General features: G+C 45.5%; 1 protein-coding gene across 1 annotated transcript; it reads left to right on the top strand.

Annotated features, from left to right (window-relative positions):
- Positions 1-305: 305 nt before the first annotated feature.
- LOC132526521 (transmembrane 4 L6 family member 1-like) lies at positions 306-15,781 on the top strand. Its single transcript, XM_060160868.1, has 5 exons — positions 306-476; positions 6,772-6,837; positions 11,703-11,848; positions 14,990-15,176; positions 15,677-15,781. The coding sequence occupies exons 1-5, from the start codon at positions 306-308 to the stop codon at positions 15,779-15,781; spliced, it is 675 nt and encodes a 224-aa protein (XP_060016851.1).
- The last annotated feature ends 1,372 nt before the right edge of the window (positions 15,782-17,153 follow it).

The raw sequence follows: 17,153 nt of genomic DNA, 5'->3' as shown, positions 1-17,153 counted from the left end.
CCCTTTAAAGAAACCCTATTGAACATCTGCTAGAGCCAGGTGCTGTCATGTTGATTTTACCTTCTTTAGTCCACGCACCGCCATCTGTAAAGTCAATGTTTTCTCTGCTTTACCGAGGAAACTGAGGCTCAGAGCGGTGAGGTGCTGGCTCCCCAGGTCACACCGCTTACCAGTGGCAGAGCTGGACTCGCCATCTTGCTCTTGGGGCTCTGAGGCTGACGCACCCTCTCCTGACTCTGCAGTGCCTGGAGCAGGCAGCTTCCTGGTGTTGGTTGTTTCTTTCTCCCTTCCAGGGAGGATCCACCATGTGTTCTGAGACGGGCTCCAGGTACACGGGGCTGCTGCTCTTGGCCTTGGCCATCGCCGCCATCATCGCCAACCTCCTGCTGTACTTTCCCAGCGGACAGGTGCTGGAGCCTGCCAAGATCACAGACTTCGTCTGGTTTTTCCACGGCTTTCTTGGAGCTGGACTCTTGGTAAGAATGAGGTTTAACTACCTTACCTCCTCCAGGTGAATGATGCCCCTAAACAACCTTCAAGTCACAGTGCAATTCATCTCCTCATGGGGCCACGCTCCTAGGGCCCCCAGAGCATGGCCGGCTGCTCCTCCTCTGTACCCCACAACATGTGATACATATACACCCTCCACACTGGCACCTCGTACTGCAAACATCTCTTTATGTGTCTGCCTCCCCCATTAGCTGTGAGCTCCTTAAGAATACAGTCCAAGTCGCATTCACTGCGGCCTCTAAATTACCTACCTAGCAAAGTGCCGGCTTCGCCTAGAGCTTAGTATGTGGTTGTTATGAAAGATATGCATTAAGAAAAGCACAACAGCAGAGCATTTGTCAGGTCATCAGTTTTCAAGATGGTCATCTCGAAAAATAAATTGTGTAGCTCCCATCAAAGCTTCCCTCGGCTAGATTATGGGGTTGGCAAGTTTTTTCTGTAAAAGGCCAGAGAGTGACTATTTCCAGCTTTGCAGGCCATATGGTCTCTTGTTTCAACTACTCAACTCTGCCGTCCTAGGGCAAAAAGCAGCCATTGACGAGATGTAAACAAATGGGCGGAACTGTGTTCCAATAAAACTTTATTTATAAAAACGGGCAACCTGCTGGATTTAGCCCACAAGTTGTAATCCGCTGCCCGCAAGGTAGACATTGAGTGTTTTTCCTTCCTTTCCACCTTTATTTTCATCTGGCTCCTCCTTTCCCAGGCATCCAGGGTCCCTTAGGAAAAGATCATGGGTTAATGTGAGACCCCAGTGCCGGGCACTGAACTCAGCAAATGGAAGGATGAATGTATGAAGGAAAAAGAACCCTCAGAAAAAGGTGACCACCTCCCTTCCTGTTTCTCCTCCCCACGCAGTAGTAGACGCAGTGATGTCTCAAGTTTCATCCAGTGGCCACGTGCCCCTCCCATCCTAGCAGAGCTGGGCCTTCTCTTCCTGCCCAAGAGAACCTCTAAATCAGCAATGCCTCAGCAAAGGTTGTCTGTTTCTCAGCTCAGAGTCCTACCTAAGAGGCAGTACAGACCTAGTTGTCAGGACAGGTTTGCATTTCTCAGTTCCACCGCCAAGCAAACCATTAAACTCCCCTTAGCTTCACTCTCCTCATCTGTAGAATGTATAGGTCCATCGGCACCCAACTTCTCTCAAGACATAGATGAGCAAATACAGTGACTACTGAAAGGTGTTGAGTAGCTTGAGGGAATTTAGGCTTCCTATTTGCAGAATCTTAGAATGTTCACTGAAAGAGAGTGACCCAGAGAGGACACTCCCTGGTCCTGGGGAAAGCAGAGTAGAGCCTGGCTCAGGCAGGGACCAGACACCCTGTCTGCATAGCATCCCTCAATACCAGCCAGCTGTCCAACCCTCACTCCAATTTTCCAACACAACCTCCCAGGATTTCCTAAAAAGATGCTTACACTTGTATATTCACAGCGAAATGGGGATAAAATAAACAGGACCAAACCAGTCCATGCAGTTGGATAAAGTAAAAACCAATGAGCTATCCCCTTTTCTCTTCTTTCTTTCCTTTTCCTTTTTCCTCCTTTTTCCTTTTCTTTGTTCAGTCCACTTTAGTGTCTACTCTATGCCTTCACTCATGCCTGGCTCTAAGACCAGCTAAGGCAGTGGCCATGAGGTTGGAGAGAGGAAGGTGCAGAGGAGTTGGCAGGATCTGAAGAGTGATGGAGGTAAGGGGGCACAGGGAGAAGTCAGGGTGGCTCTGGCATTCTTGCCTGAGCAGTCGGGGAGATGGTGAAGGCGTTCCCTGGGGCAGGGACCTCGGGGGGAGGGCAGAGGCTGAGCTTTGCTCCACATTCGCCCTGAAGGAGCAGAGGATGGTTGGGCTGGGACTGGAGACCTGGGGAGAGGCAACCTTGAGAACCACCATGGAGAGGCGATGTAGAACCCCAGGGGACAGCGGGTTTGCCCAGGGCTTGTGAACTGACTGAGAGGAGAAAGAAGCCCAGGTCGAAACCCCAGGAAACCTTGCAAATTGAGAGTATGCAAAGGGAGGGGAGGGGAGGAAGGAGACTGAGAAAAACAGCTAGAAAGTTTCAGGCAAAGCGAAAAAGTGGAAAGTGAGAAAAGTCGGAAAAAAGAAGAGAGAAAGTTTCTAGAAAAAGAGAGGAATCCCAGTGTCAACTGCAGCAGAAGGTACATAGCTGGGGCGTGAAAAGCATCTGGTACCCAGCAGGGTGCTGATGGCTCTTGGCTGGAGCGGTCCTGAGGGAGGATGGGGACCCCAGACTGCAGAGGGCTGAGGAAGGTGTGGAGGTGAGGAGCTGGGCTCTGAACAGAGGAAGAGAAGCCAACAAGCAGAGCTGCCTTCCTGATAACAAAATAAAAGGCCAGAAAGATCTCAAAAGCCACAAGGGACACTGCAGGCAATGACAAGTACACTATCCATTTATCATCAGCTCCATGCCAAACACTGTGTAAGATATGGAAGGGAGAAATCCTGAATTCACAGTTCCTGCCCTTTAATAATCATTGTAACAGCCGTTTGCACAAAGGTTTTGAGTGTATCAAATGCTTGCACACACATTATTTCATTTGTGAGGTGGGATCATCACCTCCATCCTATGGGTAGGGAAATGAGGCCCAAGCAGATTAAGTCATCTGACTGAGGCCACGCGGAGGGAGCCCAGCAGAATTAGGACTTAAAACACTCATCTGAGCCCAAAGCCCGTAATCTCTCCGTTTCTCCCATTTGATGCACACGTGCGCTTGCAACACGGGACACAGAGAAAAAGATGGCACGTGTGAAGCTAAGCCAGCAGAGCCCTGATGAAACAAGACAGGAAAGTGCCTGTGGGGGGCTACTCTAGACAGTGCTGCTTTCCAGATGAGAGAGAAAAACAGGACCACATGAGTCACTGTCTCCCCACCCCCCCTGCCAGGAGGTCAGCCACTCGGGGGCTGAGTTTATACACACAGGGCTCACGGCCATGGTGTGTAAAGTCACATCCAGCAGTATGTCATCTCCTAGTCCCCATATGATTGCTGGAAGGCAGCCTCGGGACCTCAGCAGGGTAGTTGTCTCAGCAAAGCCACGGCCAGGGATCACAGCTCTCTGTTCTCATGAGGCCACAGGCCAACCCAGAATGCCTGGCAGGCTTCTGTGGTTAAAACAGGGCACCTGGGACGAGCATGACATAAACCGAATTGGTTGCTCTAGGGACTGAGACGCAGGGCCCCAGTTTCTTCCCATAGGTAACTAATGGCTGTTTTCCAGCAATATTATTTGCAGACTTGGCAAGACCATTAGGAGGGAGAGGTTAGAACTAGTCCGTGGTGTGGTTTGGGATCACTTGAGGCCTGATTGGAGGTGGAAGGTCTGCAACAGGGGGGTTCTGCCTGACCCAGCAGAGATGGTCCCTAGGTTCCTTCACCAAGGGAGATGGGAAAACACACAACTAATTCAGCCCAGTGGGGTGAGTACCTGCCACAGTGGAGGCCTGGAGTCTGCAGGAGAGGGAACAATCAACTCTACCTCTGGGAACCAAGAGAGACATACCAGAGAAACAGGTATCTGAGCTGTACTGTATAGAGTTACAGAATTAGTAGGTATTTGCCAGGCAGAGAAGGGAGGGAGGAGCGTGTTCCAAGCAGAGGAAGCAGTTTGTGTAAAGGCAGAGGAGCATCACAGAGTACGATGCATTCATGGACACTGTGCAGTTTGGTGTGACTGGAGCAAGGGCTGCTTACGTGAAGAAGGGATAGGAAACGGTGCTGAAATGCAGACTTAGGCAACATTCCATTTGACCTTGCGTCCCATGCTGATGAGCCAGTCCCTTACCCTTGAGTAGCTGACCCACAAATATTCACTGAGCATCTACTATGTGCTAGCATGGTTCTGGGTATTAGCGATACGGTGGAGAAAAAAAAAAAGCAAACAAAATTCCTACTCTCCTAGGGCTTACGTTCTAGTAGAGAAGAGAAAGATCATAAATAATCCACTATGTAGTGATGTCAGGTGGTGAGAGCACTAGGAAGAAAATAGAGTAAAGGAATAGACAGACAGCGAGATACTGCCTGAGGAGGTGGTGTTTGAGAAGCCACTTGAATGAGGGAAGAATAGCCGCGCTGATATTTGGGGGAGGAGCATTCCAAACAGAGGGATTGGCACGTTCTAAGGCCCTGAGCTGGGGATGGGCTGAGTAATTCCTAGATCCGCAAGAAAACCAGTGTAGCTAGAACCACGTGAAAAAGATTTGGAGGAAAGGGTAGGAAATGAGGTCAGGGGAGGAACGAGCATCCACTAGAACTTCTAAGCAGGAGAGAAGCACGCCCAGGTGCCGTCAAGCTATGACAGTTCTGACTTGAATCCATCGCTTCATCCTGACCCCCGTGTTGGAGCCTGGTTTGCTGGAAACGCCAAGCTATGCTCCCCAGAAGGTGCTTGGAAACACTCTCAGCACCTACCTCCTCCAGGGTGGTTCCAAAAGCTCTCATTTGTCAGGCCCAACCTTGTACCCTTGCCACACAATCTCCAGTTGACCCTCCCATTTGACTCAAGGGAGCTTTGGGTCTCCCAAAGGCCCAGCATAAGACAGAAGAATCAGTAATTCCTGTTGCCAGAGAATCACCAGAACTAGGAAAAGAAACTCAAAGAAGGGAGAGCATTACCTCATCTCCAGGTTATGAGTGTACAGCGACCTGAGGCTCAAAGCTGCCCTCAGCCATCCCCCAGGGAAGCCAGGAGTCCCGGCCCATCTCTTCCTACCTGGGAGGTTCCCGTCAGCTCTATATCCCAGCACAGAGTTACCATGAGATAACTGAGAATCTGAGATTTTTGTGAAATGGGTCACCTTGGTGAGAAGTAGGGATTTCCCAGATGCCTGCATCAGCGAACACATTTACCAACTATCTCTCAGGGTGAGGTGATTTTTTTTTCATAAAGTTAAGTTCATCCATTAGGTATTTATTTCTTGCTCCTGACCCATGGCCCTATCATGCCCCTACCTTCCTCCTACCCCACAGTGCCAGAAGAAACATGGCGAAATGTCATCATAGATTTCACCACCATACCACTGGGTCCTGATTCCATGTTGGGCACCGTGGGAGACGCTGCTGAACCAGCACTCAGAACCCAGTGGTAAAAGGAGAATGAGCACGCTCAGTGCGACAGGATGGAGTGACTGGAAGGAAGGAACCATTCATGTTGCCGGGGGTGGATGAGGGGGGTCACTGAACAGTACAGAGAGGAGAGGTATTGGTTTCCCATAGCTGCTATAATAACTTACCACAAACTTGGTAGCTTAAAACTTTAGAAATGTATTCTCTCACAGTTCTGGAGGCCAGAAGCTCTCAGTAGATGTGTTGGCGGGGCCCCCTGTTCTCAGCTGTAAGGGAAAATCATTCCTTGCCTCTTGCAGCTTCTGGTGGCTGTTGGCATTCTTTGGCTTGTAAAGACATTACTCCAGTCTCTGTCTCCATATCCCCTTCTCCTCTGTGTGTCTCTCAGAACCCCTTCTGCTTCTCTCTTGTAGGGATACATGTGATTGCATTTAGGGCTCACCCAGATAATCCAGGATAAACTCCTCCTGTTAAGATTCCCAACTCAGGGACTTCCCTGGTGGTGCAGCGGTTAAGAATCCGCCTGCCAATGCAGGGAACACGGGTTCGAGCCCTGGTCTGGGAAGATCCCACATGCCGCGGAGCAACTAAGCCCGTGCGCCACAACTACTGAGCCTGCGCTCTGCAACAAGAGAAGCCACCGCAATGAAAAGCCCACACACCACAACGAAGACTCAAGGCAGTCAAAAATAAGTAAATAAATAGATAATAAAGATCCCAACTCAATCATATCTTTTGTCATATAAGGTAATATTCACAGGTCCCAGGATTCAGAAGTGAATATATCTTTGGCAGGGCGGGGGGAGCCTTTTTGTTCAGCCTAGTACAAAAGATAACATTTGAACTGACCCTTTGCAGGTGAATAGGAGTTTATCTGATGGCAAAGGGTGAAGGGCATATTCAAAAGCCCAGAGGCAGGAAGGTCCCGGGTGTCTCCTGGGGGACCATAAGGTGGTGTGTCAAGAGGTCTCTATGGAGGAGAGGTGAGGCTCTGGTGGCAGGTCAGGAGCAGGGCATGAGGGCTCACGTACAATGTCCAGGACCTGTGTTGTGTCCTACAGGCAATGAGGAATCATTAGACTTTTTTTTTTTTTCATTAGACATTTTTAAATAGCTTGAGTTTTGGAACTTTGTTCCAAAATGGTAACATTCCCTTCATTACAAGAGCATCTTCTTTGCCGCAGGTGATGGTGCCAGCACTGATAACGCTGAGGGGAGGGGGAGAGGACTGCTGTGCTCACAGATGCGGGGTAAGTACTGCGGGGCCTACAGAATGTTTCCACTCCCACCCATACCCCCGAAAGGGCTTACTTCCCAGGCTGCGAGCTTTCTCTCTTCTGAAGGCCAGACTATTAACCCATTGACCATAGTCTAGTACTTCTAATACCCTCCTTTCATTTATTTACTTTTATTGAAGTATAGTTGATTTACAATATTGTGTTAGTTTCAGGTGTGGAGCATAGTGATCCAGTATTTTTGCAGATTATACTCCATTACAGGTTATTACAAGATCATGGTTATAATTCCTTGGGCTATATAGTATATCTTTGTTGGTTATCTATTTTATACATAATAGTTTGTATCTGTTAATCCCATATGCCTAACTTGTCCCACTCCCCTTCCCTCTCCCCTTTGGTAACCATGAGTTTGTTTTCTGTATCTGTGAGTCTGTTTCTGTTCTCCATATACACCCACTTGTATTATTTTTTCCACATCTAAATGACAAATACTTCCTTTTAAAGTACAGTGATATTATGCAGGGCTCTCTCCAACAGTGATGAGGGTTATTGCATGAGATCCCAGGAAGAATGAGCCTGGAGAGGGTATAAAGAGAGCCGTTAACACACAAAGCCTGTGAGCTCTGGTGGACCAGCCTGCCAGGGTTTGGTTGGTTGTTTCTATCAGTCTGTCTGTCTGTGGGAAGGTCTAAGACCCTCCATCCTCTGGCTTTCTTATTTCCCTAACAGCCAGTAGATTAACACATCCTAGAACTGGGATTTGAGCAAGAAGGGAATTGGAGATTTTACTGTCAAAAACTCTTTCACAGATACTCTCTTACAGTCGCCCCATGAAGAACAGAAGGCTGACACTCTGTAAGTGTATCCATTATGTATTTGTGTCTTGTTCCTGACATGTGGCCCTCTTATACCACTGCCCTTTCCACTGCCCAACACTGCTGGAAGAAACCAATGGAACTGTCACCACAAATTTTGCAAACTTGCCTACATTTGATGAATAGGAAAGGAAATGCCCAGAGAGGCTGAGTGGCCTGCCCAGATTCGCATGGCTGTAATCTTAGAGCTGGAATGGACATATAGGACTATTTACGCAACTCCAGGAAGAATATAAGCTGCTTTCTTCAAGGCAAGGTCCACAGTTATCATCTACATACTCCCAGATGCCTGACACACGGTCGGCTCTCAAGACACACCCAGTGAAGGCAGGTCTGGCTGAGCTGGGACTCATCTTGTTCTCCTGACCCCCAAGATCGTGCTCTTTCCCACATACAAACCTGCTTACCAAGGTCCCTGCTCACAGCGAGCTGTTCACTGTTCTTATATTCCTAGTTCATACACTGTCTCACTTCTTTTCTACTCCCAGAGTCCCCTCTCCCAACCCTTGCAGTCCCCAGTCAGACCCTCCACAGAGACCTTGGTCACCAGGCCATTTGAGGACCATCTCCAAGGAGCTCCCTGAGTCATTCCATTCAACTCCAGCCAGCCCCTCCCTCCCTTCCTGTGGTAAGAAAGACACAACATGGACGTGTCAGGAATAAGAGCTCATGTTTTGAAGCAAACAAGTCCCTCAGCTTTGCCCCAATTTAATGCGCTAATATGCCAGGAGGTCGCCTGTCCCAGACACTTGCCTCGCTGTCACACTCATTCACCCATCCAGTCAACACGTTTATGGAGTTTGTACACAGTACAAGGCCCTGTGTTGATTGCTGACTCAGGCATTAGAAAAATGATTATTCATTTATTCATCCAATCATACAATACTTACTGAACATCCACCACCAGGATGGTGAGTAGGTTTCATTTAGGTTTCAAACAAAGCCAATACCAATAGGTCAGTTGCTCTGTTTTGAGGACTGTGGCGCTTTTTCTTCTAGGGGAAGAGTACTGAGATCAATAACTGATGTCTGCTGTGAGTGCAGACTAGGAGACTGGAAGCACACCTATATTACGTGCCAGGCAGTGTGTAGGCTCTAAGAGTTCAGTGATAAATAAGTTACATTTCCTGCTCACAATTTTGTAGTGTGTGATTTCATTCGTTACAATTGCAAATGGAACACCCATTTATGATAAAAACCCTGTAGAAAGTAGGCATAGAGGGAACCTACCTCAACATAATAAAGGCCATATACGACAAACCCACATCCAACATCGTCCTCAATGGTGAAAAACTGAAACCATTTCCTCTAAGATCAGGAACGAGACAATGATGTCCACTCTCACCACTATTATTCAACAAAGTTTTGGAAGTCCTAGCCATGGCAATCAGAGAAGAAAAAGAAATAAAAGGAATCCAAACTGGAAAAGAAGAGGTAAAGCTGTCATTGTTTGCAGATGACATGGTACTATACATAGAGGATCCTAAAAATGCTACCAGAAAACTACTAGAGCTAATCAATGAATTTGGTAAAGCAGCAGGACACAAAATTAATGCACAGAAATCTCTTGCATTCCTATACACTAATGATGAAAAACCTGAAAGAGAAATTATGGAAACATTCCCATTTACCACTGCAACAAAAAGAATAAAATACCTAGGAATAAACCTACCTAGGGAGACAAAAGACCTGTATACAGAAAAACTATAAGACACTGATGAAAGAAATTAAAGACAATACAAACAGATGGAGAGATATACCATGTTCTTGGATTGGAAGAAGCAACATTGTGAAAATGCCTATAATACCCAAGGCAACCTACAGATTCAACGCAATCCCTATCAAATTACCAATGGCATTTTTTACAGAACTAGAACAAATCATCTTAAAATTTGTATGGAGACACAAAAGACCCCAAATAGCCAAAGCAGTCTTGAGGGAAAAAAATGGAGCTGGAGGAATCAGACTCCCTGACTTCAGACTATACTACAAAGCTACAGTAATCAAGGCAGTATGGTACTGGCACAAAAACAGAAGCATAGATCAATGGAACAAGATAGAAAGCCCAGAGATAAACCCACGCACCTTTAGTCAACTAATCTATGACAAAGGAGGCAAAGATATACAATGGAGAAAAGACAGTCTGTTCAATAAGTGGCGCTGGGAAAAATGGACAGCTACACGTAAAAGAATGAAATTAGAACACTCCCTAACACCATACATAAAAATAAACTCAAAATGGATTCGAGACCTAAATGTAAGATCAAACACTATAATACTCTTAGAGGAAAACATAGGAAGAACACTCTTTGACATAAATCACAGCAAGATCTTTTTTGATCCACCTCCTACAGTAATGGAAATAAAAACAAAAATAAGCAAATGGGACCTAATGAAACTTCCAAGCTTTTGCACAGCAAAGGAAACCATAAACAAGACGAAAAGACAACCCTCAGAATGGGAGAAAATATTTGCAAACGAATCAAAGGACAAAGGATTAATCTCCAAAATATACAAGCAGCTCATGCAGCTCAATATTCAAAACAACAAACAACCCAATCCAAAATTGGGCAGAAGACCTAAATAAACATTTCTCCAAAGAAGATATACAAACTGCCAACAAACACATGACAGGATGCTCAACATCACTAATCATCAGAGAAATGCAAATCAAAACTACAATGAGGGGCTTCCCTGGTGGCGCAGTGGTTGAGAGTCTGTCTGCCGATGCAGGGGACGCGGGTTTGTGCCCTGGTCTGGGAAGATCCCACATGCCGCGCAGCCGCTGGGCCTGTGAGCCATGGCCGCTGAGCCTGCGCGTCCGGAGCCTGTGCTCCGCAACGGGAGAGGCCACAACAGTGAGAGGCCCGCGTACCACACAAACAAACAAACAAACAAACAAAACTACAATGAGGTATCACCTCAGACTGGTCAGAATGGCCATCATCAAAAAATCTACAAACAATAAATGCTGGAGAGGGTGTGGAGAAAAGGGAACCCTCTTGCACTGTTGGTGGGAATGTAAATTGATACAGTCACTATGGAGAACAGTACGGAGGTTCCTTAAAAAACTAAAAATAGAATTGCCATATGACCCTGTAATCCCACTACTGGGTATATACCCTGAGAAAACCATAATTCAAAAGGAGTCATGTACCACAATGTTCATGCAGCACTATTTACAATAGCCAGGACATAGAAGCAACCTAAGTGTCCATCGACAGATGAATGGATGAAGAACATGTGACACATATATACAATGGAATATTACTTAGCCATAAAAAGAAATGAAATTGAGTTATTTGTAGTGAGGTGGATGGACCTAGAGTCTGTTATACAGAGTGAAGTAAGTCAGAAAGAGAAAAACAAATACCATATGCTAACACATATATATGGAATCTAAAAAAAAAAAAAAAAAGAAGGTTCTGAAGAACCCAGGGGCAGGATAGGAATAAAGACTCAGACGTAGAGAATGGACTTGAGGACAAGTCCTCAAGTACCCTTAAGGGGAAAGGGTAAGCTGGGGCGAAGTGAGAGAGTGACATTGATATATATGCACTACCAAATGTAAAATAGATAGCTAGGGGGAAGCAGCCGCATAACACAGGGAGATCAGCTCCACGCTTTGTGACCACCTTGAGGGGTGGGATAGGGAGGTTGGGAGGGAAACGCAAGAGGAAGGGGATATAGGGATATATGTATATGTATAGCTGATTCACTTTGTTATACAGCAGAAACTAACACAACATTGTAAAGCAATTATACTCCAATAAAGATGTTTAAAAAATAATAATTGCAAATGGAGCAGATGAATGGACATAGGTCTTCTCAGCTCTAGTGCCCCCATTTTTTGTGTGCATTTGGGAAGCAAAACAAGGATGCCCACCAGATCAATTCCCCTCTTCAATTTGCCAGGAAACTCAGGATGGATCTTTCAAAAGGACCACCTTTTGAAAAGGTGCTGCACTGCTGCACTGAATTTCTGATTCTGTTCCATTGCAGATGCTGTTCCCTGTGCTCCTGGCCATACAGGGCACTGTGGGCGCCGTGTACTGTGTGGTCATTTCTTCACTGGGTTTGCTCAGTGGCCCTCTCTGTGACACAGGCAGTGGAAACTACACCTACCCGTTCAGGAATTACTCCCTGGAGTGAGTAGCATTTATGGCCTTGGGTCCCTGTCTAACATCTAAAGGTGATACCGTGATGACCACAAAGAGTGTGTGCTCTGAGCATTGACTATGCAGTAGTGGGGCCAGGTACCTCCATTCATACTTGGTGTCTTGCTCCTCTCTCTGTACCAGATTGACACATTTATTCCCAAATCACCAATCTCTAGAGGTGACTGGCCAAGGCAAGGTGTGCCCATGAATTAAGCAGTTCACCCAAGGTATTCAGTACAATACCTTGACTTCATTTTCCCCCATTATTAAACACAGGTGAGCACGTGCTGAGGGCTTGCTTAGTACTGACTAGGCGCTGTGATAAGAGAAGGGATTCCAAAAGAGGGATAAGACCACTTGCCTATTTACACCTTGCCTGTTCACAGTCTAATTGGGGAGACAATAGTCAAATTTGGGGTTTGTTTTGTGACGACCTCAGCCTATCCATAAGCAGTGTTGTGGCTGGACCAGTCCTTATGGTTCTTATTATGATTGCAAGACGCCCGTTAGCAATAACCATCAAGAAACTTTGAAAAAATAAAGATTTCTTACATACAGGACCTGGAAATTACACAGCACACCTGGGGTCACACAGCAAGGTCGGGGGGAGGGGAGGTGGCGGGGTAGGGAGCGCAAGTGCATGGGCCTGGGGTTCTGCTTTTATTGGGTTTGAGGCTGGGGGTCTAGGGTTTCACAGGCTCACTCTTTACTGATGAACTTACGACATAAAAGCAGGAATTTAAAGCACAGGAATAGAAAAAATAAGTGGCCCGAAAGGTCGGTTACTGAAATCAACGAAGATGGCTAAAACAAAGGAGCCTCAGTCAGGCTTTTACCTAGGTGTGAAGCTGGCACTGTGTTTATCTGAGATAGCCCTCTTTGAAGCGGATGCCTCACAATCAAAGCTTAAATCAGGCACTTGCATTACAAAAAGAAAAACCAACTGTCAGGGTTTACGCTGCAGGGTTGCATAGATTATCCTTAAATGGCAGGCCCTGTGATGCCCACTGATTTTCCTAAAGGAATAAGGAAAGAAACCCAGCACCAATGATTGAGAAAGACACTGCTTCTCCTCTCATTTCACGTTCTCTCCCTGGTAGAGCTCATCCAACCCCATGGCTTTCGGAACCCTCCATCTACCCATATAAATAATCCCCGAATGCCTATCCCTAGCCCGGATCTTTCTTCTGAATTCCTGACTCAGAGACCAAATCACCTCTTTGAAATTTCCTCTTGCGAATTTCAGATCACTTCAATATTTATATGTCCAAACCCGTGATGTGCCGTTGCCAGTTTCCTCTCTGTCATCCCCAGCCCGTTAGACGGCACCCAAAACCTGTGAGTCACTGATTATTCTCCCTTCTGCACCCCAAGTTCAATCCACCACCAAATCCTGTGAGTTCTACCTCACCAGTGCACCTTGAATCTGGCCGCTGCGCTTCGCCTAGTCTGTCATCACCCTGTTCCAAATCTGCAATACCCTTTGCTTCCGTGTCTACGCCAGCCCTCCAGCAAGCATCCCAGCTCCATTTTCCGCTTCAATCCTTTCGCTGTAGATGAGCCAGAGGGGCTTTGTAAAATGTAAAAGTACTCATTAAGGCCAAGAAATCTTTACATTTAAGGAACTTGCAATCTCACTGAGGACTCAATAGATGAGAATGGATATGGGTGAAGGCGGAGATTTAAAGGCAGAGATACCAAATAGTATATAACTATGAAACAGGGCCTGAAAACCTATTCCACTTTCTCTTTGTCCAGCTAGAACCCTCTGATTCCAAATATTCCTTAGAGTGTTTGTTTGCCTGCTGTTTCCTCTTATAATGCACTGGCTGCTGCCTCCTTCGAGGCCAGGTGACTCCATCCTTCCCTCACAAAACCCTGTCCAGCTACTCTAAACCTCTAGACCTCCCCGTTTTATGATAATAATGATAAATATATTGCCTACAGTGCCTACTGCATGGCAGACACTGTGCTAATATCTAATCCTCCCAACCCACTCCATGGTATTGATGTTATTTTTTAGCCCCATTTTACATATAAGGAAGCTGATATACAGAAACACTTAGGCAACTATTGGGGCCAGGGAAGGCTGTACATTGACACATATATCAATCAATGGTATATTGATTATTTTGAGTGAAAGTTGCTTAAGAAAGAGATGATGCAAGAAGCCCATTCTGACCCTCCTCTCTTGTCTCCCTGAAAGCAGGAAATAAATCTCATGTGAAAGGTGCACTCCCTACATCGGGGGCTAAAAGGACACCCTTACTGCCAGAGATAGAGAGTTCAGGGCCAAGGAGTCTATATGAACAGGCCTTGTTGCTTCCTTAATTTACTACCAAGCTTGAACTGTTTAGATTCTTTACTAATTAAGCACCCAAACCTAGGTTTCTTTGTCCTGTCGATTCCTCACCAATGTATTGTTTCTTTGTCTGAAGAGTGTAAAAGCTGCCTCCTTTGGGGAATTCCCTGGTGGTCCAGTGGTTAGGACTCTGCGCTCTCACTGCTGAGGGCCCGGGTTCAATCCCTGGCTGGAGAACTAAAGTCCCACAAGCTGCGTGGGGTGTGGGCAAAAAAAAGGCTGCCTCCTTTGGCCACTACTTTAGGTCTCATTTCTACGAGACCTCCAGGGGCATGCATTAAATTTTGTTTCTCTTTCTCCTGTTAATCTGTGTTGTGTCAATTTTATTATTAGTCCAGCCACAAGAACTCAAGATATGTAGAGGGGGACATTTTATCCCTCCCTGACAAAGCTTATCAAGAACTTCCTAGTGAAGAAGCTGGAGTTAGGATCTGGGTCTGTGGGACTTCAGAGCCCGAGCTCTTAACCAATCCTTACCACCCCTGAGATCTTTCGAGCAGTTCAAATCTTGCACCACACAATTTCCCGCTTCTTCCTGTGCTCCCTTGTGTGGCTATGTCGGTACCCACAATGCCTTGCTCAGATGCTGTGCTGTTACAGGGAAAGATGGTGTGTTCGACCCTCGACCAATGGGCAGTCATGAATGTACTATCCTTATGAAGATGAGAGCGATGTGATAGACTAGTGCCTCTCACATGCTGGTAAATGGCAGCTCTCTACCTTTCCTGGCTCTCAAACCAGGCTAATTGTCTCCCCTGTCCTGGCAGGAACAGCTACTTACTCAACCAACCCACCTGGGCTAACTGCCAAGAGCCTGAGCACATCGTCCTCTGGAACGTGGTCTTGTTCTCCATCCTGCTGGGGATCGGCGTGGTAGAAGCTGTCCTTTGCCTCAGCCAAGTCGTCAGTGGACTCTGTGATATCTTCTGTGGTACATGCGTCCGAAAAGGACAGGTTGGTGCTTCTAGAACCCAGGAATGTTCAAGTCATTTCCCCTGACCTGTTTCTCACATCTCCCTCCCGCCCCAGCCTCACACTCCCAGAGGTAATCCGGTAACCAGGAAATGCCTTTTGAAATGTCGAACTTCATGTGCCACTTGGGGCTTAATTTTCTTTCAGGTGACCATAACTGGCTTATGACCAGCCTAAGAGGACACAACCGATTGGCAGAGTTCCCTGGCTTCAGAAGGACTGGATCCGGTGACTATCAATCCCCAGAGTTCTGAGAAGCTGAGGAAAAGCCCCTGATTTGTACAAAAGTCAACAGTTTTGATCTTCTTTGCTAGAATCAAGATGGTCATTTCCCCCAAATGATCTCTAAGAATAATATAAGAAGTCATAGGGATGTAAATAATAAAAAATTTTAATAATAATATAATAATAGATACTTAACTGTATTCAGTTGTTACTATATCCCAGGCCTGGTGCTAAACACTTTATCTATGTTATTTCAGTTAATCCTACGAAGCAAGAAGCGTGATAATGCCATCTTACGGATGAGGAACTCAGGCTCAGAGAGGTTCAGTTACTTGTCCGAAGTCAGCAAACCTAAGTTTTGAACTTGAGTCTGATTGAAAGATTTATATTCTTGACCACTCTCTCCAGTGGTACTCAAACCACTGGACTAGTTCTGTGGATTGTAATAGGTGTCATTACACCCCAAAAAAGAGGTGGGGGAGACTCTGTGGTCAAGTTAATTTGAGATACACTGGATTAAACAAAGTGTAATCGGTGTCTCTACTGCAGGACTTGTCAGAACCCCTACAAAGCCAGTGTGTATAGCTAATTTCCAGGAAGAGAATAGCAAATGCACAATTTCCCAGAAGTCTTATTTGACCACAAAACCCTCTTCTCCTGGAACAATTTTTAACGGGGTTAATATTCCATGGAGCCCACTTTGAAAAGGAATGCATCACTTAGTGATGAGGTAGAACCTACCTCACTTAACCCATGAGAATCCAAGAGACTTTTCCAAACCACCAGAGAAGCAGAAAAAACATGGGATGAAACAGGTTAAGGACGACTCACCTGTGTTGAAAAGAAAAAAAAGTTTTGCTACAATTGCTGGAATCAGAAGTTTTCTTTTCAGACTTCCTTACTGTCATTGCAGCAGACATTTATTTTTATTTTTTTAAATTTCTATTGAAGTATAGTTGATTTACAATGTTGTGTTAGTTTCAGGTATACAGCAAAGTGATTCAGTTATACATATACATATATCTATTCTTTTTCAGATTCTTTTCCATTATAGGTTATTATAAGATATTGTATATAGTTTCCTGTGCTATACAGTAGGTCTTTGTTGTTTATCTATTTTATAGATAGTATTGTATATCTGTTAATCCCAAACTCCTAATTTATCCCTCCCCTTTGATAACCATAAGATTGTTTTCTCTGTCTGTGAGTCTGTTTCTGTTTTGTAAATAAGTCCATTTGTATCATTTTTTTAGATTCCACAAACAAGTGATATCATATGGTATTTGTCTTTCTTGAAACAAACACTTTTAAGAACTTAATCTACCATACAAGCCATGGCAGTTCCCAAAGAGGCATCAGATAGGGTTTCTGCTTCAGGAAGCCTGCAAACTAATAGATCTTGCATAGCTGACTGCTTCCACAAATGATATCCAACTTTGTACAAATAAGAAAAAAAGCAAATGTTATAGCTTGGTAAGTAAATAGAGCCAATGGCAAATTTTTAAAAGGTGACTTCTCCTCCAGGTTGATGCCTATTTGGGGTGGAATCATGTTCCCCCCAGAATTCATATTTAACAGGACCCTCAGAAGTGACCTTATTTGGAAATAGGGTATTTGTTGATGTGATTAATTAAAATGAGGTCATACTAGATTAGGGTGGACTTTAAATCTAATATGACCAGTGTCCTTGTAAGAAGAGAAGAAACACGCACAGAGAAGGCCACATGAAGATGT

The sequence above is a fragment of the Lagenorhynchus albirostris genome, chromosome 9, assembly GCF_949774975.1.
Source record: "Lagenorhynchus albirostris chromosome 9, mLagAlb1.1, whole genome shotgun sequence".
In the NCBI taxonomy this organism is placed as follows: domain Eukaryota; kingdom Metazoa; phylum Chordata; class Mammalia; order Artiodactyla; family Delphinidae; genus Lagenorhynchus; species Lagenorhynchus albirostris.
This window is presented reverse-complemented; position numbering and strand designations above follow the sequence as displayed.